Genomic DNA, 24,022 nt, shown 5'->3' on the forward strand with positions numbered 1-24,022 from the left:
TTTAAGGCTGTACTGTTCTCCATAGAGGTTGTATCAGTTTACATTCCCACCAGCAGTGCAAGATGGTTCCCTTTTCTCCACACCCTCTCAAGCATTTGTTCTTTGTAGCTTTTCTGATGCTGCTCTTTCTAACTAGTGTGAGGTGATACCTCATTGTGGTTTTGATTTGCATTTCTCCAATAATTAGTGATGTTGAGCAGCTTTTCATGTGCTTCCTGGCCATCTGTATATCTTCTTTGGAGAAATGTCTGTTTAGGTCTTCTGCCCATTTTTGGATTGGGTGGTTTCTTTTTTTAATATTGAGCTGCATGAGCTGTTTATATATTTTGGAGATTAATCCTTTGTCTGTTGATTCATTTGCAAATATTTTCTCCCATTTGAGGGTTGTCTTTTCTTCTTCTTTATGGTTTCCTTTGCTGTGCGAAAGCTCTGAAGTTTCATTAGGTCCCATTTGTTTATTTTTGTCTATTTCCATTACTCTAAGAGGTGGATCAAAAAAGATCTTGCTGTGATTTATGTCAGAGTGTTCTTCCTATGTTTTCCTCTAAGAGTTTTATAGTGTCCAGTCTTACATTTAGGTCTTGAATCCATTTTGAGTTTGTTTTTATATATGGTGTTAGGGAGTGTTCTAATTTCATTCTTTTACATGTAGCTGTCCAGTTTTCCCAGCACCACTTATTGAAGAGACTGTCTTTTCTCCATTGTATATCCTTGCCTCCTTTGTCATAGATTGGTTAACCATAGGTGCGTGGGTTTATCTCTGGGCTTTCTCTCTTGTTCCATTGATCTGTATTTCTGTTTTTGTGCCAGTACCATATTGTCTTGATTACTATAGCTTTGTAGTATAGTCTGAAGTCAGGGAGTCTGATTGCTCCAGCTCCGTTTCCCTCAAGACTGCTTTGGCTATTCGGCGTCTTTTGTGTCTCCATACAAATTTTAAGATTCTTTGTTCTAGTTCCGTAAAAATTGCCATTGGTAATTTGATAGGGATTGCATTGAATCTGTAGATTGCTTTGGGTAGTAGAGTCATTTTCACAATATTGATTCTTCCAGTCCAAGAACATGGTATATCTCTCCATCTGTTGGTATCATCTTTAATTTCTTTCATCAGTGTCTTATAGTTTTCTGCATACAGGTCTTTTGTCTCCCTAGGTAGGTTTATTCCTAGGTATTTTATTCTTTTTGTTGCAGTGGTAAATGGGAGTGTTTCCTTAATTTCTCTTTCAGATTTTTCATCATTAGTGTTTAGGAATGCAAGAGATTTCTGTGCATTAATTTTGTATCCTGCAACTTTACCAAATTCATTGATTAGCTCTAGTAGTTTTCTGGTGGCATCTTTAGGATTCTCTATATATAGTATCATGTCACCTGCAAACAGTGACAGTTTTACTTTTTCTTTTCCAGTTTGTATTCCTTTTATTTCCTTTTCTTCTCTGATTGCCGTGGCTAGGACTTCCAAAACTTGTTGAATAATAGTGGTGAGAGTGGACATCCTTGTATTATTCCTGATCTTAGAGGAAATCCTTTCAGTTTTTCACCATTGAGAATGATGTTTGCTGGGGGTTTGTCGTATATGGTCTTTATTATGTTGAGGTAGGTCGCCTCTATGTCCACTTTCTGGTGAGTTTTTTTAATCATAAATGGGTGTTGAATTTTGTCAAAAGCTTTTTCTGCATTTATTGAGAGGATCATATGGTTTTTATTCTTCAGTTTGTTAATATGGTGTATCACATTGATTGATTTGAGTATACTGAAGAATCCTTGCATCCCTGGGATAAATCCCACTTGATCATGGTGTATGATCCTTTTAATGTGTTGTTGGATTCTGTTTTCTAGTATTTTATTGAGGATTTCTGCATATATATTCATCAGTGATATCGGTCTGTAATTTTCTTTTTTTGTAGTATCTTTGTCTGGTTTTGGTATCAGGGTGATGGTGCCCTCGTAGAGTGAGTTTGGGAGTGTTCCTTCCTCTGCAATTTTTGGAAGAGTTCGAGAAGGATGGGTGTTAGCGCTTCTCTAAATGTTTGATAGAAATCACCTGTGAAGCCATCTGCTCCCAGACTTCTGTTTGTTGGAAGATTTTTAATCACAGTTTCAATTTTATTACTTGTGATTGGTCTGTTCATATTTTCTATTTCTTCCTGTTTTAGCCTTGGAAGGTTATACCTTTCTAAGAATTTGTCTATTTCTTCCAGGTTGTCCATTTTATTGGTATAGAGTTGTTTGTAGTAGTCTCTTAGGATGCTTTGTATTTCTGCGGTGTCTGTTGTAACTTCTCCTTTTTCATTTCTAATTTTATTGATTTGAGTCCTCTCCCTTTTTCTTGATGAGTCTGGCTAATGGTTTATCAATTTTGTTTATCTTCTCAAAGTACCAGATTTTATTTTTATTGATCTTTGCTATTGTTTTCTTTGTTTCTCTTTCATTTATTTCTGCTCTGATCTTTATGATTTCTTTCCTTCTGCTAACGTTGGGTTTTGTTTGTTCTTCTTTCTTTCGTTCCTTTAGGTGTAACGTTAGATTGTTTATTTGAGATTTTTCTTGTTTCTTGAGGTAGGCTTGTATAGCTATAAACTTCCCTCTTAGAACTGCTTTTGCTGCATCCCATAGGTTTTGGATTTTCGTGTTTTCTTTGTCATTTGTCTCTAGGTATTTTTTGATTTCCTCTTTGATTTCCTCAGTGATCTTTTGGTTATTTAATAACGTATTGTTTAGCCTCCATGTGGTTGTGTTTTTTACGATTTTTTCCCTGTAATTGATTTCTAATCTCATAGCGTTGTGGTCAGAAAAGATGCTTGATATGATTTCAGTTTTCTAAAATTTACTGAGGCTTGATTTGTGACCCAAGATGTGATCTATCCTGGAGAATGTTCTGTGCGCCCTTGAGACGAAAGTGTAATCTGCTGTTTTTGGATGGAATGTCCTATAAATGTCAATTAAATCTATCTGGTCTATTGTGTCATTTAAAGTTTGTGTTTTCTTATTACTTTTCTGTTTCGATGATCTGTCCATTGGTGTAAGTGAGGTGTTAAAGTCCCCCACTATTATTGTGTTACTGTCCATTTCCTCTTTTATAGCTGTTAGCATTTGTCTTATGTATTGGGTGCTCCTATGTTGGGTACATATATATTTATAATTGTTATATCTTCTTCTTAGATTGATCCCTTGATCATTATGTAGTGTTCTTCCTTGTCTCTTGTAACATTCTTTATTTTAAAGTTTATCTGATATGAGAATTGCTACTCCAGCTTTCTTTTGATTTCCATTTTCATGGAATATATTTTTCCATCCCCTCACTTTCAGTCTGTATGTGTCCCTAGGTCTGAAGTGGGTCTCTTGTAGACAGCATATATATGGGTCTTGTTTTTGTATCCATTCAGGAAACCTGTGTCTTTTGTTGGAGCATTTAATCCATTCACATTTAAGGTAATTATCAATATGTATGTTCCTATTACCATTTTCTTAATTGTTTTGGGTTTGGTTTTGTAGGTCCTTTTCTTCTCTTTGCTTTCCACTTAGAGAAGTTCCTCTGGCATTTGTTGTAGAGTTGGTTTGTTGGTGGTGAATTCTCTTAGCTTTTGCTTGTCTGTAAACCTTTTGATTTCTCCATCGAATCTGAATGAGATCCTTGCTGGGTAAAGTAATCTTGGTTATAGGTTCTTTCCTTTCATCACTTTAAGTATATCATGCCACTCCCTTCTGGCTTGTAGAGTTTCTGCTGAGAGATCAGCTGTTAACCTTATGGGAGTTCCCTTGTTTGTTATTTGTCGTTTTTCCCTTGCTGCTTCAATATTTTTTCTTTGTCTTTAATTTTTGCCAATTTTTTTCTCTTTTTTTTTTTTTTTTTGCTGTACGCGGGCCTCTCACTGTTGTGGCCTCTCCCATTGCGGAGCACAGGCTCCGGATACGCAGGCTCAGCAGCCATGGCCCACAGTCCCAGCCGCTCCATGGCATGTAGGGTCTTCCCAGACCGGGGCACGAACCCATGTCCCCTGCATCTGGAGGTGGACTCAACCACTGCACCACCAGGGAAGCCGGCCAATTTGATTACTATGTGTCTCGGCATGTTTCTCCTTGGGTTTATCCTGTATGGGACTCTCTGCGCTTCCTGGACTTGGGTGGCTATTTCCTTTCCCATGTTAGGGAAGTTTTTGACTATAATCTCTTCATATATTTTCTAGGGTCGTTTCTCTGTCTCTTCTCCTTCTGGGATGCCTATAATGCGAATGTTGTTGCGTTTAATGTTGTCCCAGAGGTCTCTTAGGCTGTCTTCATTTCTTTTCATTCTTTTTTCTTTATTTTGTTCCACAGCAATGAATTCCACCATTCTGTCTTCCAGGTCACTTTTCCATTCTTCTGCCTCAGTTATTCTGCTATTGATTCCTTCTAGTGTATTTTTCATGTCAGTTATTGTATTGTTCATCTCTGTTTGTTTGTTCTTTTGTTCTTTTTTTTTTTTTTTTTTTTGCGGTACGCAGGCCTCTCACCGCTGCAGCCCCTCCCACTACAGAGCACAGGCTCCAGACGCACAGGCTCAGTGGCCATGGCTCACGGGCCCAGCCACTCCGTGGCATGCGGGACCCTCCCAAACCGGGGCATGAACCCGTGTCCCCTGCATCGGCAGGCGGACTCCCAACCACTGCGCCACCAGGGAAGCCCTGTTTGTTTGTTCTTTAATTGTTATAGATCTTTGTTGAACATTTCTTGCATCTTCTCAATCTTTGCCTCCATTCTTTTTCCAAGGTCCTGGATCATCTTCACTATCATTATTCTGAATTCTTTTTTCTGGAAGGTTGCCTATCTCCACTTCATTTAGTTGTTTTTCTGGGGTTTTATCTTGTTCCTTCATCTGGTACATAACCCTCTGCCTTTTCATCTTGTCTATCTTTCTGTGAGTGTGGTTTTTGTTCCACAGGCTCAAGGATTGTAGTTCTTCTTCTGCTATCTCTAACTGTTCTTTATGCCTGTGTCCTCATACCTCCTTCAGTCTCAACATAGCCAGAGTGATGCATTTAAAATGTCAGTCATGTCATGTTATTCTTCCATTCAGAAGCCTTCAGTGTCTTCCCAGCTCACTAAAAGTCCAAAATTCTTCTAATGGTCTCTAAGGTCCTCAGCTCCCTGGCTTCCTGTTACCCTCTAAGTTCAGCTGTACTGTGCCCGCATCACACCTTGCCACCACACTGGCTCCCTTCTGTCTTAGTGTCTTGGAAGTTGTTGTTTTCTCTGGTGAATTACTTTTCCCAGATAGCAGTATGATTCATTCTCTCACCTCCTTCTGATCTTTTCATAAATATTGACTCAGTGCTTTTCCTTCCCCTGCTTTATTCTTTTTTCACAGACCTTATCATCATCTATCATAATATTTTTATTTTACTTGTTTATGTCCCCCCTCAAATAATAATTGTTAGAGCAAGAGTTGTATTTTATGCATCGCTATGTGTTTAGCACTGTAAGCAGTATCTGAACAGAGTAGACACTTAATAAATATTTAGTGAAAGAATGATATGTCTTATGGGAATTTTCTGTAGTGACCTATCCTGGCCCCTCTTCTCACTAAACGTCCTTCTTGGCATAATCTTACTTATTCACTAGGTTTTATTTATCATCCGAATGCTAAAGGCACACAAACATTTATCTCCAACCTAGATCTCTCTGTCCTGAGCTCCTTACCTGTTTACCCCTATGTTGCATGAACTTGTCCACTCAGCATCCCATTCATCTCTAACTCAGCATGGTTCAAGTTCAACATACCCCTTCCCCTTTTCCTTTCTCTCACTCCCACCATCTCTCCTCTTACTGTGCTCTCTCATGGAGCATAGCATCATGATCAGCCTCATTACCAAGCTAAGCCAGAATCCTTCTGCCTCAATCTCCATCCCCCTGTAATCAATCAGCACACCCTATTTGTCCAAACCTTTCTTTGTTTGCCAGCATCTTTGTTCATGATTGCACCACCTCTGACCTGGATTCTTCAAACGGCTTCCTCACTGTCTCTCTGACCCTCCTTCAGCCCCTACTCCTCATTTCAGACAGGCTGGCCTTTTTGAAGGCCAAAACCATCAGTCACTGTGCCAAGGAGTACCCTTCCACAAATCCCGTTGCTGTCAGGACCAATCTCAAACTTTATTACTTGGTTTATAAGACCATTACTGTGACCTGCCCCCTTTAACGTCTCTGGCCTCATCTCCATCATTCCCTTCTGTAATCTCCAGCACGGCCAGGCCGAATTTCATTTCATCCCTCAGATACATCATGTTTTCTTAATTCTGGGCCTATAAATATGCACGTTTCTTGGCACAATATCCTTTCTTTCTCAAGCTTTAATCTCTTTCCCCGTTTATTTACCTTGAAAACTTCTACTGATTTTCTGGACTCAGTTTATGACAAGTTCTCTAGGAAAAAAGAATCCCGCTGATCTTCCATATAGGATACGCACCCCTGCCAAGTGCTCCACAAGACTCTGCTGAAGCAGATTTTAATGCATCTCTGTTCCCTCTATTGTCTGTGCCTAGTGTACTGTCTGGCAGTGATTAAGCTTCTGATCGATATTTGTTGCATTAATTTAAGTATATAAGTAATATTTTTTCATGGTAAAAATAAAGTCAATATGACAGTTCAAATCCTGAAAATCATCATCTGATCCTGGGTTAATTCTACATCTGCCTCCAACTGGCTGTGTGATTTGATAATATTTACTTCATTTGAGACCTGTTTACTCACATGTGAAATAAGAGATAGGAAACAGGTTCCCTCCAGATTTTAAAAGAAAATCAGAGTTGTATGGGGGCCAATTTAAAATATTAAAACTGTTTGAAATCACAATTAAGGGAGCTCCTGACTCTTATAAAGTGTTGTTTATCATCAGAATGATCCTTAATAGATATTTATATAATTAGCAGGGTACCATTTTTGATAATTCTGTGACATGTATCAATCAAACATGTCAGTCTGTATGATGAATAAAAGACACAACAATAGTTTTTATGTATTAGAGCCATACGGAAGAAATTGAAATATACAAGTCTTTTAAAAACCCCAAGTTTTCGATACTTTAAAATGCAAGTGGCTATTTCTGTTTTTTTAGGTAACACATGAATCTCTGGCTAAGAGAATTAAATATAAGGTATCAATACAGTAGTGAACATTTATTTTTAGAGAAAAAAAGGTGCATGGCTTTAACATTCAGGTATTTTGCATACTCTGTGCTGAAATTTGGCTGAAATCCATGTTTAATGCATACCTTGGAAAGGGGTGGTCTCTTAAATCAAGACGGAGCCTGCCTGCCAAGTACTGGCATGTTACATGGATCACTATAATGTCACAATCTCAAGGGTGTACTCCAGGAAGGAAGACTGGTATCAAATTTTGATGTCATCTATAAGGCTAAAGTAAGTACAGTAAATTGACAATATGTAAAAGGAGGAATACAACGTTTTTATCTGAGTTCTTGCTTAGAATGTAAATGGAATATTCTAGACTAACTTCTTTCAACATCATTCTTATATCTGGTTTGCTCCTCTCTTCAGTGAAAACTCCAGAAAGAGAATAGTGAGGGGTGTGTGTGTGTGTGTGTGTGTGTGTGTGTGTGTGTGTGTGTGTGTTTGTATATATATGTCACTATTAAAGTGTTGCAATGACAGCAGCTGTTTTTAATTCCAAAGATATGACATAGTAAGTAGTCACTGAATAAACATAACCTACTTTGAGGTGTGAGAGCACACTGAACTGCTTTATTGCTGCGTATAATAGCATCTTAAAGGGAAATTTCAAAACCATTCACATTAAAGGCCGTGGTACAACTCCCCAAAATTGTTCAGACCAGTATCCAGAAACCACATGTGAAAACTGTTTGAAATGTTCAATTCTGAAGGCTCATTTAACTCTCTGTCTTCTCTTTGCCAAGTGATACCCTGTTCCATGCCTCTGGCTGTTATTTGGTATTTATAGAATGCCATCAGCATACGTGGAACTTTACTGAAGACATAAGCGAAGATCAGTGTCAGAGACTGTAAACTATCTTCCATTCTATTTGTATGAGCTTAATAAACAGTAAAGGGCCTGACTGGTGTCAAGCCAATAGAGTAGTAATGTAGCCTGGAAATTGCTCTGAAGTTTCTGATTTGGATAATCCTACTACTGGTGTTACCAAATACTACAGCTCCTCTGCAGGATGCTTAGAAATAGAAACGGCACTTTGAAACTGTTTTGCCACTTTCTGACTGAGCTTAATAGGCAAGTGTTTTAACTCTAACGCTCCTACCTTATTGTTTAAGGAAGCACTGAAGGTGACTGCCACCCATTCAAGAATTCTTTACCTAGAACTGTAGTTCTCACCCTAAACATCATACATCCTGACATGCTTTCTGAGTAAGCAATGAAGAGGGTGAGTCCCAGCTAGCACTTCAGCAACTGTGCATTCCAATGGATGTTCTCATGGGATTGTATTGCATTGCTAAACATCCTCGCAATGGAAAATCTTACAAGAATTGTTCATCTTAGAAGTTCTTCTTTCTCCCTTTACTAATTTTTCAATTAGAAAATGCCAAATGCATAGGATTTTAAATTAGTGTATTGGAATTTAGAAGTGAGACATCAAGAGAGGCTTCATGAATAAAGTAAATCTTAAATAGGCAGAAATCTGATATGTTCTTAAAATTAAAATGACTTCATGCCAAAAGATACGAGCAAAAAATGGGAGTATGCAAAATATTTTTCACGAAGAATGCTTGGTTTGTGTGTGGTAGAGGTTTAGTGCCAGAAAATAAAAAATAGTACATTTAAAAAATAATTTGAAGGCATAATTCTTAAGAAGGAGATTAATATTCATTGGATACCTATTTTTGCTCAGGCATCGTCTCATTTACTACTTATAATAATTATATATTCTAATAGTGCATTACTCAGTTAATATCAGATTATATTTTTTTACTCCTAACTTCTGAAAAATAAAGCTTGAGGCAAAAATATTTATGGAACAAATTTTGTTCATTTATTTTTATCCACTCTGTATGTAGAAAAACCATGTGCCTTGTTTTGCTCTCCTGTTGGAAAAGAACAGCCTATTCTTCTATCAGAAAAAGTGTTGGATGGAACTTCTTGTGGATATCAGGGATTAGATATCTGTGCAAATGGCAGGTGTCAGGTAAGACATTCCAAAAGGGAGAGTATATATGCTGAGGGAGGATTGGGGGACCTTCGAGCAGCTGCACAGTACAGTGGAAAGCTCTGCCTCAACTGTGATCTTCAGCAAGTCTGATCTGCTTTGAAAGTCCATTTCTTCATCTGTATAATGAAGAGTTCAGACTAGAAAATATATAATACTCATTACTAGCTGAAAGAATCTGAAAATTTTATTCTGTAACGTACATATTACAGGTGTAAAATTGTGAGGCTTTGGGCATTCCAGACCAGAAACTCAAGCACTCCAGTTCTCCATGACTTGTGTCCAAGACTGAGCCATGTGGCAAAAACCTATAAAATCAGTCTTATTACTCAAAGTATCATCAACATTCTTGAATCAGCTGATTTCTAAATGTACATTCAATTTTTTATTATACTTAAGCATTTCATTTGCCTTTCTATTTCTTTTTAAAAATAATCTCCATCTACTATGTGCATTTATGTGCTTTTCTTTATTTATCATTAGAAAGGAGACATTCTGGGCTTCCCTGGTGGCGCAGTGGTTGAGAGTCCGCCTGCCGATGCAGGGGACGCGGGTTCGTGCGCCGGTCCGGGAAGATCCCACATGCCGCGGAGCGGCTGGGCCCGTGAGCCATGGCCGCTGAGCCTGCGCGTCCAGAGCCAGTGCTCCTCAATGGGAGAGGCCACAACAGTGAGAGGCCTGCGTACCGCAAAAAAAAAAAAAAAAGGAGACATTCTGTTAAAATGAATATGAATAGTGTAGTGGAAAGATCAAACGCTAAAGCTTTGAAGTTGCTAGTTACAGGTCTGCCACTGTCTCAGGTTGGCTTCCCCTGGAAGATTATTATGCAGGAAGTATAATACCAGGTGTTTTCATGATCAACATGTATGCAGAGCGGGAAGGAGGCAAGACTGAGCACAGGGAGCATTTGGGCTTGGTACAGTCACAAGATGTCAGCTGACCGTGTGAGGAGCATTGTGGCTGGGATGGCTCTTCAAAGTTGTCCCCATTTGGGGTGAGAAAACCAGACCTTTTTAACCCCCATTATCTACTAGTGTTTGGATACAAGCTGTCCCAGGGGATGAGGGGGATGTGATCTTGGGAAACGCAGATTTCTTTAGGCTAGCCATTTTCTGAACAGGGCTGAAGGCTAAGAGCCATCAGCTGATAAATTTCCCAGGCGTGGAAGGAAAATATGTACATCCTTTAGTAATAAAAGAGGTATCTGAGTGGAGGAGGACTGAATCCACGACAACCACTAGGAAACTGTGTTCTCGGGAAAATCACTTAAAATATGTATGTGTCCATTAATCTGTAAAATGAAATAGGCAGGCCAGTGGTCATTGACTTTTTTGTGCAATACACTCCTTTGAGAATTTGATAAAAGTTTTGGTTTCTTCCTATAAAAAACGCATACCTGACCACACATGCACACACACGCATGTGCACATATGCTCCAAAATTTGAAAACAATTGCAAGCTATGGATGGATCAATCTGTGGTCCAATAGAAGTCTATAGACTTCTGGATAAAAACTTGGAAACATCGTGAAACTTAAATGCTTTAGCAGCTCTCAGGTTCTTTATTTTGCCATCATGCTCTAACATTTAAAGCGTAGAATCATGCAGTATAATTGGTATAAGAGACAGTCTTATAATTACATATTAATTTCCTTTATTCTTTAACAGAATATGGCAGTAGCCTGAAATATAATTTTTCATTTGTCTATTTAAAAATCATTGCAATTATTTATCTATACATATTTTGTTTTCAAAACTGTATGTTGTGCAATTAAAACTTTTATTTTTATTTTATCATTTTACGTAAATGTCAGATTAGTATATGACTTAAACGAATTTAGTTTTCAAAAGAAATTATTTTCCGAACTCTATATGCCAAATATAATAGCTTACATTGCTGTGCTTTTCACTTAACAGTATTGTGTAAGCCAGATCTTTTATAGAGTCCCTAGGTAAACATAAAAGTAACAGCAACAACAACAAAAAATTCTGCATAAGTGTTATGTGAACCTGATGATGATAATTAAAGTTCTGTGAAATGAGTTGTAACTTCTGACAGCATTGGAATACTTCAGGATTCTGGCTTTTTAACTAACATGCTTCATTCTGTCTTTCAGTATAATTAAAAGCATGCTTCCTTTTTTGTTTCTGACAACCCTCTGTATACTGGGTTTGGCTAGAGTGTTTTATTTTTATCATAAAACATACACCATTGAAGTTGAATGTAGAATTCTAAACTTGGTGAGTGGACTAAGGAGGGCAATTGAAAATAGATAGCTTTCTCCTGGTGACCCAGTTTGGCTCCCTGGCATTTCTATCCTGGAAGAGGATAGAGAAAACTCTCCTCTGTATTATCATGGTACCTGCCAGTATCCAGCCTGCCATTGGTACTTCAGGTACCTGCCACCAGTTAAACAGTATTGTCTTTTCCAAGTCATTCATCCTCAACTTTTAGAGTTATGTGAGCATATTTCGATAAGTGTGGATACTTGAGGCTACCAGTTACAAAATACTAACTCTTTGATTCTTATTTTAAGCTTACGTGATTATTGAGCCATGGCATTATGTCTACCCCTGCCTTTTATTTTAGATTTTACAAACTTATACTATCCCAGTTACAAGGGTTACAAAAAACTAAGAGACAATGAGGTACTAATTTATTCAATCATTTAACTACTATTTATCAAGTTTATTATATTTGCTGAGAAACAAGTCGGATGCTAGGGATAGAGCAATAAAGGCACTTTTTATCATTTCAAAATCACTCTAAACTCTACTCTAAATTTTCTCCTCATTTGTACATGAAGGAGAGACTTTTTCTTTAACCCCAGGACTCTCAGGTCTTTTCATGGCTCCTGATCAGTGAACTCTGACATATCTTTGTTGTATTTTGAGAATTTCCTGCGGTGACCGCCTCTTTCATCCAGAAACATTCTCTTCATTTCTCCCTGAATAAGCTTTGATTCGCTGGTCAGAGTTCTCCACTATTACATTGTTTTGTCTACTTCTTGACACTGATACACACCCTCATGACAAAGGGAAAGGATGCTGTATTATGCAGGTTTAATGCGATTTTTGCTTTCTTGGGATATTCATCCTGCAGCTGCATTTTATAACCTGCTCCTTCCCACACCCAACACCACCGACACCAACCACAGAAAAAGACCCTGGTTGTTTTTCTGTTTTATGTGATATTTAAAAAATTTATTTAAATAATTGTAACTTGTTATAAATGGATGTAACATCAGTCAGTCTTGCAGCTTCTTCTTGATTAGGGGTGATGGTATAATTCTACCATTTATTTCTGACAGTACAGACATTAACTTATGCACTTTGAGTATGCACAACTTTGCAAAGTATCATATTTTCTGAACATCAAAGGGAGACCAACATTATTCACTAGAAAAGAGTCAATGATTTAATCTAAGAAGATTCATATTAACATCATTCTTCTGGGAACATATAAAAATTAATTATCCCACTGTTACTGTTTTCTTATAGCAACCATAGGTTGTGAGCAATTCTTATTCACTCATGCGTTAGATGCCAAAGAAGTTGGGGATAGAAGTTTATTGGTGAACTGTAATGAATGTAAACATTTATATTTGGTTTCCACAGAGTTAATATTTAATACTCAGCATCTCCTCTTCAACCACTTTAGGAGTGAAGCCACCCATCCATACGGTGAAGCTTATCTGTTCTATGTTGAGTAGAATGAATTAGATTTATCATGTTATATTTAATAGAAATGTGACTTCCTTTGGGATTTATGTAAATTGCATTTGTCTCAATAATAGTTTTCCAGATTGCTTTAGGATACCATTTAATTCTTAATATAAGAAAAATACTTTTATCACTACCCTACTTTGGACAATTTACAGGTGGTATTATTTGACATGAGCTTGCTGTATTAGTTTGCACCAGAGAATATGGCATTTTATTAGTTTGTAAAATAAATATGTCCAGTTTGTAGAGACTGGGTTTGTCCTAAAGTAGTGGTTAAAAGAGAAAAGAAGAAAAAGCTCATTTTATGATGTACTGTCATTCTCTTGTTGCAGAAAGTTGGCTGTGATGGTTTATTAGGGTCTCTTGCAAGGGAAGATCATTGTGGTGTATGCAATGGCAATGGAAAATCATGCAAAATCATTAAAGGAGATTTTAATCACACCAGAGGAGCAGGTGATTATTGTTTTATTTTTTCAAGGTTAACAATCCAAATAATCTCTGGGGACAGATTACATTGAACTTAACTTAGAAATGACAGTTCTGATTCTGTTGAAGACTTTTGTAATGGGTATTGAATGATTTTTTGCAATGACATACAGTACATGTGATATGAGCCAGAAATTCTAACAAGCCCATTTCCCAATACTGAAAACATGAAATCATTTGTTGTGCATTTAATAAATTGGAGCAGCAAGGGAATAATCTAATTTGCATTGGCTAATGTTATCAGGTTTCTACAGACCTTATCCTCCAATGCAAATTATTGATGTCTAACAGAGAATGATGATTTGTAACAGCCTGAAGCAACTATTGAGAGTATTAGTCTTCAGGTTTTCAGCTTTCCATTTTCTTTATTTTTTTCCTAATGTTTTTACTAAATTCAAAAGGAATTAATTTTTTAAAAGAGAGAGTCTATAGCAATGTAGCATGTTGGAAACTATAACAGGGAGTCAGAAGATGTGGGCTGATGTTCCAGATATATTAAGAGAGGGAACATGTCCTCTCTTGTTGTCTTTCCTCATCTATAAATACTAATACTCAGGGGATATGAGGATGAACTGATGATGATTGATCTATGTAGTGTGAATTTTAAGGTGATCCACAACAAAAAGTGATATCTGTACTGAAATATAATAACCCACCAATAAGCTTTATATACAGAAAATGCTTTATACTGAAGCCCTCAAGCTTACGGAGAGGAAGCAGACATTTCTATGTTCACGTTAGTGTCTTACCTAGACATCTATCTATTGAACTATCTTAGTATTTATGATTCAATTTTCATTATCATTCATATTCTTACATTACATACATCAACTTTTTCCTTTTTTACATTTCTTGTTCAAATACCAAGACCTGACCTAAAAATATGTATTTGTTTTGATACAAAGAATAAGCCATTTATATTTGAATAATCAAGAAGACTGAGTTCATTCTAGATTTTAAAAAATCCTTCACAAAAGAAAATTAGACACAGCCCTCGAAAGCTGAATATAACCTTTCTCTAGGCCCCAGCAGAATAAAAGATAAGTGAGCTTGAAGAACTTGAAGCCTAAAAATAACTAAGGCCCAGGGTAAATTGCAGATCAAAATCTCAATCTCCAAAGCTGTGAAAAAAGGTGACAGGTCCTACACGTCAAAATCTGTCAGAACTCATTTAGAATAGTCAGATGGAGCTGTAACAGGCTCTTATACTTTCACCTAAGTGCAATTATAATAAGCTTTTCAGCCTGATTGTGATGGGAGACGTTTTTATAGTGCAGAAGTTCAAATCAAGTCTGAAAGACTGAAGAGATTTAAAGACACTAGAATTTTTGAAGACTATTCCTGCATAGTTACTTAATTTGCATGGAAACAGTTCACTGAAGAATACCGATGCACATTCAGCACTGGACCTGTTTCTTAGTTGTAATAACACTTAATTTTTAAACTAAGCATTGACAACAGAAATAACAGTTAAAAATCAGTAATGCGGTTCATTCTGACTGAAGTTAGGTGGATACATTTTCCCCCCAGATTCCTAATTCAAATCTCCTTTGTTTTTATTGCACTTTAATTTCTACTTTTGTTTATTAGTTTGTTTGTAAGTTATATTAATGACATATGTTACTTGGAAAATGTCTAAAATGCCTACGATATTGGGAATATCAGAGACGAATAATGTTACTTCCTTACAACAATCTGTCTTCCTTGCAACTCTCTGCTAGTTTAACATTGCTTACAGGGAAGAGACTAGAATTCTTAACTTGGACCATAGGGCCCTGTATGGTGTTGTTCCTACTTGTCTCTCTGGCATCATCTCACACCAAGGTCACTTTCCTTCTCTAAGCTGCAGCCACCAGATCTGTTACAGACGCTCAAACTGACCATGCTCCCTCTAGCACCTTGCATTTAAAAATATTGTTGTGTTAGCTTCCCCTTAGCTTTGCCTGGTTAATTCCTAGATGTCACTTAGATCTCAGTTCAAATGTCACTTCTTCAATGAAGTGTTCCCTGAACAACCTCTACCTCCTATCACCAACTAGTTTAGTGATTCTTACCGTATTTGTATCTGTACGGTTCAGTTGTATGGTAATTTTCTAATTTTACACCCTTTGGTCTTTCCTGCTAGATTTTAAAGATCAGTGAGGAAAAGTATCATGGCTACTGTTGTTGAATACCCTATTCCCAATGACCAGTATAGTGTGTGATCCATTAACATTTGTTAATTTAATTAATAATGGAACATTATATTGTTACGACTTTAAAAAATACAAATCTGTATGAGTCCTTAATTATATCGTGGGCTTCATTTACTTGTGACTTTAGGAATGTGGTATTCATTTCTCTTGAGACAATTTTATCCTTGTAGTTTATGGACTTCCTAAAATTTCTTGAAGGAATTGTAGCCTTATTTGGTCCAGTTGGCCATGCACACTGTATATATTGTATGAGTAACACATGTGCAGACACGTGTGGGTGTTTTCAGTCCCTGTGCTCTATTTAGAGTTTGCTAAATCATTTTTGTTGGAGCTAGAAAATCAACTTAAGAAGAGAATTCTTTTTCCTTTGTACATTTATCATGTCTTTCATTGGAACTTGCCTGGCCAGGGGATAATTTTTTAAGGGATTTTTAAAGGTAAGTTGTATATTTGGCACTTGTGCAACTATATAGTTATCAATCTACATTTAGAAGAAGGTGGGCATAAAACCTGTTATTCCTAGTACAAGAGATGATGATACTAATCCTGTACAAGGAACACATGCTCTTAGGCTTTTTATTTGTATGTTTGCCACAGCAGTAAGAGAGTCATAGTGTCATGTATTCTACCCTGTGAAATAGTAGCAGCAGGCCATAGCTGGAATCAGACAGATCTGAGTTCAAACCTTGCGTCAGCTAATTACTAACAAGGAAGTCTTGAAAAAGGCAGTTTTTTTCTCTACCTTTATTTTCCAATCTATTAAATATCTACCTTAGATGGTATCATTATGGCTAAATGAAATAAATTATCTATAATTGTGACTAGCACATAGCAGTTGATCAAAATGTGGCATTTATCATTAATACTACCGAGAAGATAATGATTACTTTGGGCATTTTAAGATGGCTGATTAAGAATGGGATCTCTGGTTATGAAATAGGATCTTCCTATGTACAAAGCAAACTGTCCAACGTGAGGATCAAATTTATGACCTTGACATCACAGGTTTTATTTCAACTTCTGAGCTCAGCAGTAACCACTCGTATATTCACTTCTTTTAAAAATGTGCATTCTCAATTGTGCTAAATGGCTTATTTACTGAAAAATATCTAGAGCCTCAGTCTTCGGCTATCCCTCTTCAGATGTCTTTGCTTAATATTTTTCTTGCTCTCTTTCTTCTTTAAACTTAATCTAACTCACCTGTCCTCCAAGCCTTTTCAATTGAATAATTGCTCTATATTATATATTGCTCTATATTGCTCTATACTATCTGTAGTATATAGATATTACTATAAACTTATACGTAACTGTTGTCCTAAAACACACCATACCTCTGGGTTTCCTGCTAAACTCAAACAGGAATTTACAGTTACTACCTCTCCTCTACTTTTCTCTATCTACTCTTCTTTTTCAACATCCTGAAACTTATCATCTTCTCCAAACACATTACTAAATTTATTTGCTCAGAGATGAACAGTTACCTCTTGATTGTGACATCCAATGGGCTCTCCTTGGTCACCTTTCTCTTTGATGTCTGTACAGCTTTTTGCACCAACAATTCTTTTTAAAATATTCTAATTCATAAGATCCTACTACATCAAAATAGCCAGATCTCTACCTCTCATGATTATTCCTTCTCTGTATTCTTTCCTAATTTTTTTTTTTCAGTCTCTCTGTTAAAAACCATAGGGCTTCCCTGGTGGCACAGTGGTTAAGAATCTGCCTGCCAATGCAGGAGATATGGGTTTGAGCCCTGGTCCAGGAAAATCCCACATCCTGTGGAGCAGCTAAGCCCATGCACCACAACTACTGAGCCTGTGCTCTAGAGCCCGCAAGCCACAACTACTGAGCCTGCGTGCCTAGAGTCCATGCTCTGCAACAAGAGAAGCCACCACAGTGAGAAGCCCACACACCGCAACAAAGAGTGGCCCCCACTCGCTGCAGCTAGAGAAAGCCCGCACACAGCAATGAAGACCCAATGCAGCCAAAAATAAATAAATTAAATAAACAAATTAAAAAAAAAAAAACATAACTGTCACCGAGGTTGCATCCTTGACTTCTCCTGTCTCTCAGTTTTCTCCGTTAACTCTCATGGCTTAAATTACTGCCTCACAAAGGTACTTCAACAGGCTGACCTTTTCCTGGAGTTGCAGAAGTTCCAGAGTTCTTACTGGATATTTTTACTAGTGTGTTATACTGTTTTGTTAAAAACAAATTGCAAAGCCAAACATCAGATTATTGCCCAGACTTGACTTCCATGTTCCTATAAACGATGGCTGCATTTGCACATAATAATGAAGAATTGTGTTCAATGTTTATTTCCCCACTTTCTATTGGTTCTCAAATTCAGAATTTGTTTTCTTTACTACGCCTTCTGGTTTTTCTACCTTAGCCTCTAGCACTCCTGGATTTTTACATTAGCCTCCTGACACTGTTATCTATAACTATATCGCTGGGCATCTTGCATACTGCTGTCAGATAAAGCCTCTCCAAGCTGGTATCTAACTACCACATTCCTTGCTGTAGAATGTTCAGTAGCTTCAAATGGATAAATTCAGTGTCCTGGGCATGCATTTAAACTCTCCTAATATAGCCAAGTTCTTACACCTTCTCATTCTGTCAGAATTATTATATTTCTGTGGTCCTAAAAATACCACTTACTATGTTACTTTTCTTTACATTCAGTGAACTCATTCTTTTTCTGTATGTAGTTGACTCTTAAATAACAAAGGTTTGAACTGCATTGGTCCACTTATATGTGGATTTTTAAAAATAGTAAATACTATAGTACCACACGACCTGCAGTTGTTTGAATCCACGGATGTAGAACCACGGATACAGAGGGTGCACTATTTATTATACTCAGATTTTTTACTGCATGGAAGATCAGTGCCCTTAACCCCTGCATTGTTCAAGGGTCACCTGTATATCCAAATTCTATACGTTCTTCAAAGACAGTTAATCTATCTGCTTCTTTATGAAGCTTTCCTTAACTATATGAAATGTTCTCTCCTCTGAATCATTGTGACTCCTGCTGATGCCAGTGTTTCTCAAACATAAGTAATGTATATAACCGCTTAAAAGAAAAAAAGGAAAAAAATCCCACTTCTGTGAGTTAAAATAGCAGCGAAACTTTTGAGTATTGACGTGATCAGAGAAGGGGGACAGTTTAAACAACATTGATTTACATTCTTCAGCAGGGAATTAAACTATTTTGAATATGATCTTTTTAACATAAATTTGGAAGTTTTATTTAAGTCGTTTTTATGTAAGATATTTGTGCCTTGTCTTGATTCAATTATAAGCTCATTGAGTACACAGACCTTCTTACCTTACTTCAATATACCAATAGACAGTAAACATTTGTTTCCATTTTCATTGCTGCATATTCTGTTCATATAACAAAGTGGAAGTGCTTGTATGATTTGGTGTTACTAAAAATGGTTAAATTGAGTAAGTATTATTTGCTAATGGAAATGTTGATTTGAAAAGCACAGACCTCTAATCCCGGACACTACCACCAGGTGGGGTGTCTGTTACCTTTTGGTAAACACCAAATAACTGTCAACAGTTTCAGGAATTTGAATTATTGATCAACAGGAGACAACTCTGGGATTAGCTGTTATACCTTTTTAACGTAGCTTTGAAATTAGACTTTTATCAGGGCTGTATGTAGCTACACAGAAGTACTAAGAAGACTATTAAATGTTATTTTACTATAATTTTAAAGCATAACTATTAAGCCAAAAGTTGGCATCTGCTGTCTTTTCTGTACCAAATGAAGTCTTGATTTTGACTTTTTATGCACACTTTCTCTTCTATCCAGCTTTATCTTACCGTCTTATTTCACTTCAGGCATTACATTCCTAACCACTGCTGAAGAATATTTCCTAAGAAACACCTAATTGTATCTTGCTCCTAGCCGTCTGACACCTTCCAGGGTGACACCAGATTGCTTGGTGTGGCCTTATTACACTTCTCTCCAGCCCCAGATTCAAAACCCTTGGCTAATCTTCCAGAGAGGGCTTGGTCTCTCTTGTCCTATACTCAACAACTTCAGGGACCAGACATCCGCCATCTGTATGCTCTCCAGCTGTGTTTGCTCCTTCCACCCACTTTCTAACTTAAAGGAGTTCCATGAGCAGAACTTAAGGCTGTTTGCTCTGTTCCAAGATTCACTGTGTTTCTAACCAGGCTGTCCTGTTGTGCTTTTTTCTCACCTCATAATTCATAAGCTGTCAGGGAGCTTTACAGTCACCTACTTGCTCTTGATAGCGTTGTATTCTCAACATTTTTCCAAGAAACTTCTCCACTTGAACTTATGACAGCTTTTATACATAATTTTTTTTCTTTACATAGGTATTGAAGTATCACAGCAAAAGCCAAAACCAAAAGAGAGATAGGGCAAGTCAATGAAGAAAAGAAGAATTAGAAAAAACTCAAGACGTATTTCATGTTTTATTGATTCTTACAGGTTATGTAGAAGTGTTGGTGATACCTGCTGGAGCAAGAAGAATCAAAATTGTGGAGGAAAAGCCGGCACACAGCTACTTAGGTAACCTGTGTTACAGACGCAGAGCCCATGCAAGTCCAAGCTTAGCTGCCCTGCCCTGAGAGTGCTCTTATGCCCAAGACTTTAGTGTGTTTCTAGTTACATGTTTGAATTTCCCAGGAAGCACCTCTTGTCATATCAAGTAGGAATTTTTTCCTTCCCTCCCAGGGGCTTCCCAGGAGCAAAAGCAATCTGGTTGTCTCTGTGTTTGGTGGCGGTGGGTGTTATAAATTACTTCCTCATGTTAGTCCATGTTGGGAAACAAACACTCATTGGGGGATTTGGGTATGTTTTATTTCATATATATATATATATATATATATATATATACATATTTAATAAATATATTTATTTCATATATTCATGAACATAAATGTATACATATTCATGTTTACTGCATGTGCAAATGCATACATCAATGTGTGTGTATATATATATATAATGATTGCTCTATAATTTGGAAATCTTGTGGGATTCTTAAAAAAATTTCTATGTACTAAAAGGACTTCCCCTTTTAATGGAAGACAATGCTCTCTTTTGCCTCACTTCAGGTATACTCATTTATGAAGAAAGTATTTTTTAAAAAATTTTTAATAGAAAAGGTTGACTTGCATTATTATGTAGTTTCAGGTATACTGCATAGTGCTTTGACATATGCATACATTATGAAATGGTCACCACCATAAGTCTAGTAACCATCTGTTCCCAAATGAAGTTATTACAATGTTATTGACCATATTCCTTTTGCTCTGTATGACAGGACCTTGACTTGCTAATTTCATTACTGGAGGTTTTTACCTCTTACTACCCTTCACCTATTTCATGTACCCCCCCTCCCTCTCTCTCTGGCAGTCACCCCTTTGTATCTAAGAGTTTCTGTTTGTTTTGTTTGTTTTTCTTGTCTGACTGCTATGGCTAGGACTTCCAATACTATATGGAATGAAAGTGGTGAGAGTGGGCATCTTTATCTTATTCCTGATTCTAGAGGAAATGCTTTCACCTATTTACGATTGAGTATGATGTTGGCTGTGGTTTTGTCATATCTGGCCTTTATTATGTTGAGGTATATTCCCTTTATACCCACTTCATTGAAAGTTTTTTTTATCATAAATAAATGTTGAATTTTGTAAAAAGCTTTTTCTGCACCTATTGAGATGATTATATGATTTTTATTCCTCAGTTTGTTTACATGATGTGTCACATTGATTTGTGGATAATGAACCATCCTTGCAACTCTGGGATAAACCTCACTTAATCATGGTGTAATATCCTTTTAATGTATTGTTGAATTTGATTTTCTAATATTTTGTTGAGGAGTTTTAGATCTATATTCATCAGGGATATTGGCCTGTAATTTTCTTTTCTTCTGGTGTCTCTGTCTAGTTTTGGTATCAAGGCAATTCTGGCCTCACAGAATGAATTTGAAAGTGTTCCTTTCTCTTCAGTTTTGGGGAATAGTTTGAGAAGGATAGACATTAACTCTTCTTTAAATGTTTGGTAGATTCACCTGTGGAGCTGTCTGGTCCTTGACTTTTGTTTATTGGGAGTTTTTTGATTACCGAATCAATTTCATTACTGGTAATTGGTGTTTCATACTTTCTATTTCTTCCTGATTCAGTCTTGGGAGATTGCACATTTCCAGGAATTTATTCATTGCTTATAGGTTGTCCAATTTATTGATGTATAATTATTCATAGTAATCTCTTATGATCCTCTGTATTTCTCTGGTGTTAATTGTAACTTTCTTTTCATTTATGATTTTATTTAATTGGGCCCTTGAGAAAGTTTTTTTAAATCTTTAAGTACTACTTCTGGAAAAAAATTCTATCAGCTATTTTAATTAGGCCAGTTAATGATTTTTAAATATATGAAAGAAAATATTATGTTGTCAAAATACATATTGCTTATAAATTAATATTTCAAACTAAGTCATGTAAAATGATCTTTTATAGTCATGGCATCCACAGATAGAGGTATGTAATGTGATATGCTGGAAAAAGACTAAATATTCTCCCAGAATTTAAACATTGTATTTATATTATTTTTTTTATTTTTATATTTTTATTTTATATTGGAGCATATTTGATTTACAATGTTGTATTAGATTTAGGTGTACAGCAAAGTGATTCAGTTATACATATACATATATCTGTTCTTTTTCAGATTCTTTTCCTATTTAGGTTATTACAGAATATTGAGTAGAGTTCCCTATACTATACAGTAGGTCCTTGTTGATTCCTATTTTATATATAGTAGTGTGTATATGTTAATCCCAACCTCCTAATTTACACCCTCGCCCTTTTTTCCCTTTGGTAACCATAAGTTTGTTTTCTAAGTCTGTGAGTCTGTTTCTGTTTTGTAAGTAAATTCATTTGTATCATTTGTTTAGATTCCTCATGTAAGTGATATGATATTTGTCTTTCTCTGACATCACTTAGTATGATAATCTCTAGGTCCATCTATGTTGCTGCACATAGAATTATTTTATTTGTTTTTATGGCTGAGTAATATTCCATTGTATATATGTACCGGCATCTTCCTTATCCATTCATCTGTTCATGGACATGTACACTGCTCCCATAGCTTCACTATTGTGAATAGTAATGCAATAAATATTTAGGGTGCATGTATCTTTTCGAATTAAGGTTTCCTCCAGATATATGCCCAGGAGTGGGATTGCTGGATCATATGGTAGCTCTATTTTTAGTTTTTTGAGGAACCTCCATAATGTTCTCCATAGTGGCTGTACAAATTTACATTCCCACCAACAGTGTAGAAAAAGGTTCCCTTTTCTTCACACCCTCTCCAGCATTTACTGTTTGTAAGCTTTTTGATGATGGACCATTCTGACCGGTGTGAGGTGATACCTCATTGTAGTTTTGATTTGCATTTCTCTAATAATTAGCGATGTTAAGCATCTTTTCATGTGCTTTTGACCATCTGTATGTCTTCTTTGGAGAAATGTCTATTTAGATCTTTGGCCCATTTTTGGATTGGGTTGTTTGTTTTTTACATATTGAGTTGCGTGAACTGTTTGTATATTTTGGAGATTAATCTCTTGTCAGTTGCATCAATTGCAAACATTTTCTCCCATCCTGTGGGTTGTTTTTTTGTCTTGTTTATGGTTTCCTTTGCTGTGCAAAAGGTTTTAAGTTTAATTAGGTCCTGTTTGCTTATTTTTGTTTTTATTTTCATTACTCTAGGAGGTGGATCCAAAAAGATATTGCTGCAAATTATGACAAAGTGTATTCTGCCTATGTTTTCCTCTAAGAATTTTATAATATGCAGTCTTACATATAGGTCTTTAATCCATTTTGAGTTTATTTTTGTATTATGGTGTTAGAGAATGTTCTAATTTCATTCTTTTACATGTAACTGTCTAGTTTTCCCAGCACCACTTATTGAAGCGACTGTCTTTTCTCCATTGTATATTCTTGCCCCCTTTGTCATAGATTAATTGACCATAGGTGTGTGGGTTTATTTCTGGGTTTTCTATCCTGTTCCATTTGTCTATATTTCTGTGTTTGTGCCAGTACAAAACTGTTACTGTAGCTTTGTAGTATAGTCAGAAGTCAGGTAGCCTGGTTCCTCCAGCTCCATTTTCCTTTCTCAAGATTGCTTTGGCTATTTGGGGTATCTTGTGTTTCCACACAAATTTTTAAATTTTTTGTTCTACTTCTGTGAAAAATGTAATTGGGAATTTGATAGGGATTACATTGAATCTATAGATTGCCTTGGGTAATATAGTCATTTTGACAATATTGATTCTTCCAATCAAGGAACAGGGTATATCTTTCTATCTGTTTGCCTCATCTTCTGTTTCTTTCATCAAAGTCTTTTAGTTTTCAGAGTAGGGGTCTTTTGCCTCCTTAGGTAGGTTTATTCCTATGTATTT

General features: G+C 36.5%; 1 protein-coding gene across 1 annotated transcript in view; it reads left to right on the plus strand.

Annotated features, from left to right (window-relative positions):
- The window catches only part of ADAMTS19 (ADAM metallopeptidase with thrombospondin type 1 motif 19), a 279,661-nt gene that overhangs the window by 173,658 nt on the left and 81,981 nt on the right, over window positions 1–24,022 (plus strand). The window contains exons 14-16 of the mRNA XM_019924890.3: window positions 9,021–9,148; window positions 13,227–13,347; window positions 20,050–20,130. Coding sequence (XP_019780449.1) covers window positions 9,021–9,148; window positions 13,227–13,347; window positions 20,050–20,130 — 330 coding nt within the window. The remainder of the gene's footprint in view (window positions 1–9,020; window positions 9,149–13,226; window positions 13,348–20,049; window positions 20,131–24,022) is intronic.

The sequence above is a fragment of the Tursiops truncatus genome, chromosome 3 (genome assembly GCF_011762595.2).
Source record: "Tursiops truncatus isolate mTurTru1 chromosome 3, mTurTru1.mat.Y, whole genome shotgun sequence".
In the NCBI taxonomy this organism is placed as follows: Eukaryota; Metazoa; Chordata; class Mammalia; order Artiodactyla; family Delphinidae; genus Tursiops; species Tursiops truncatus.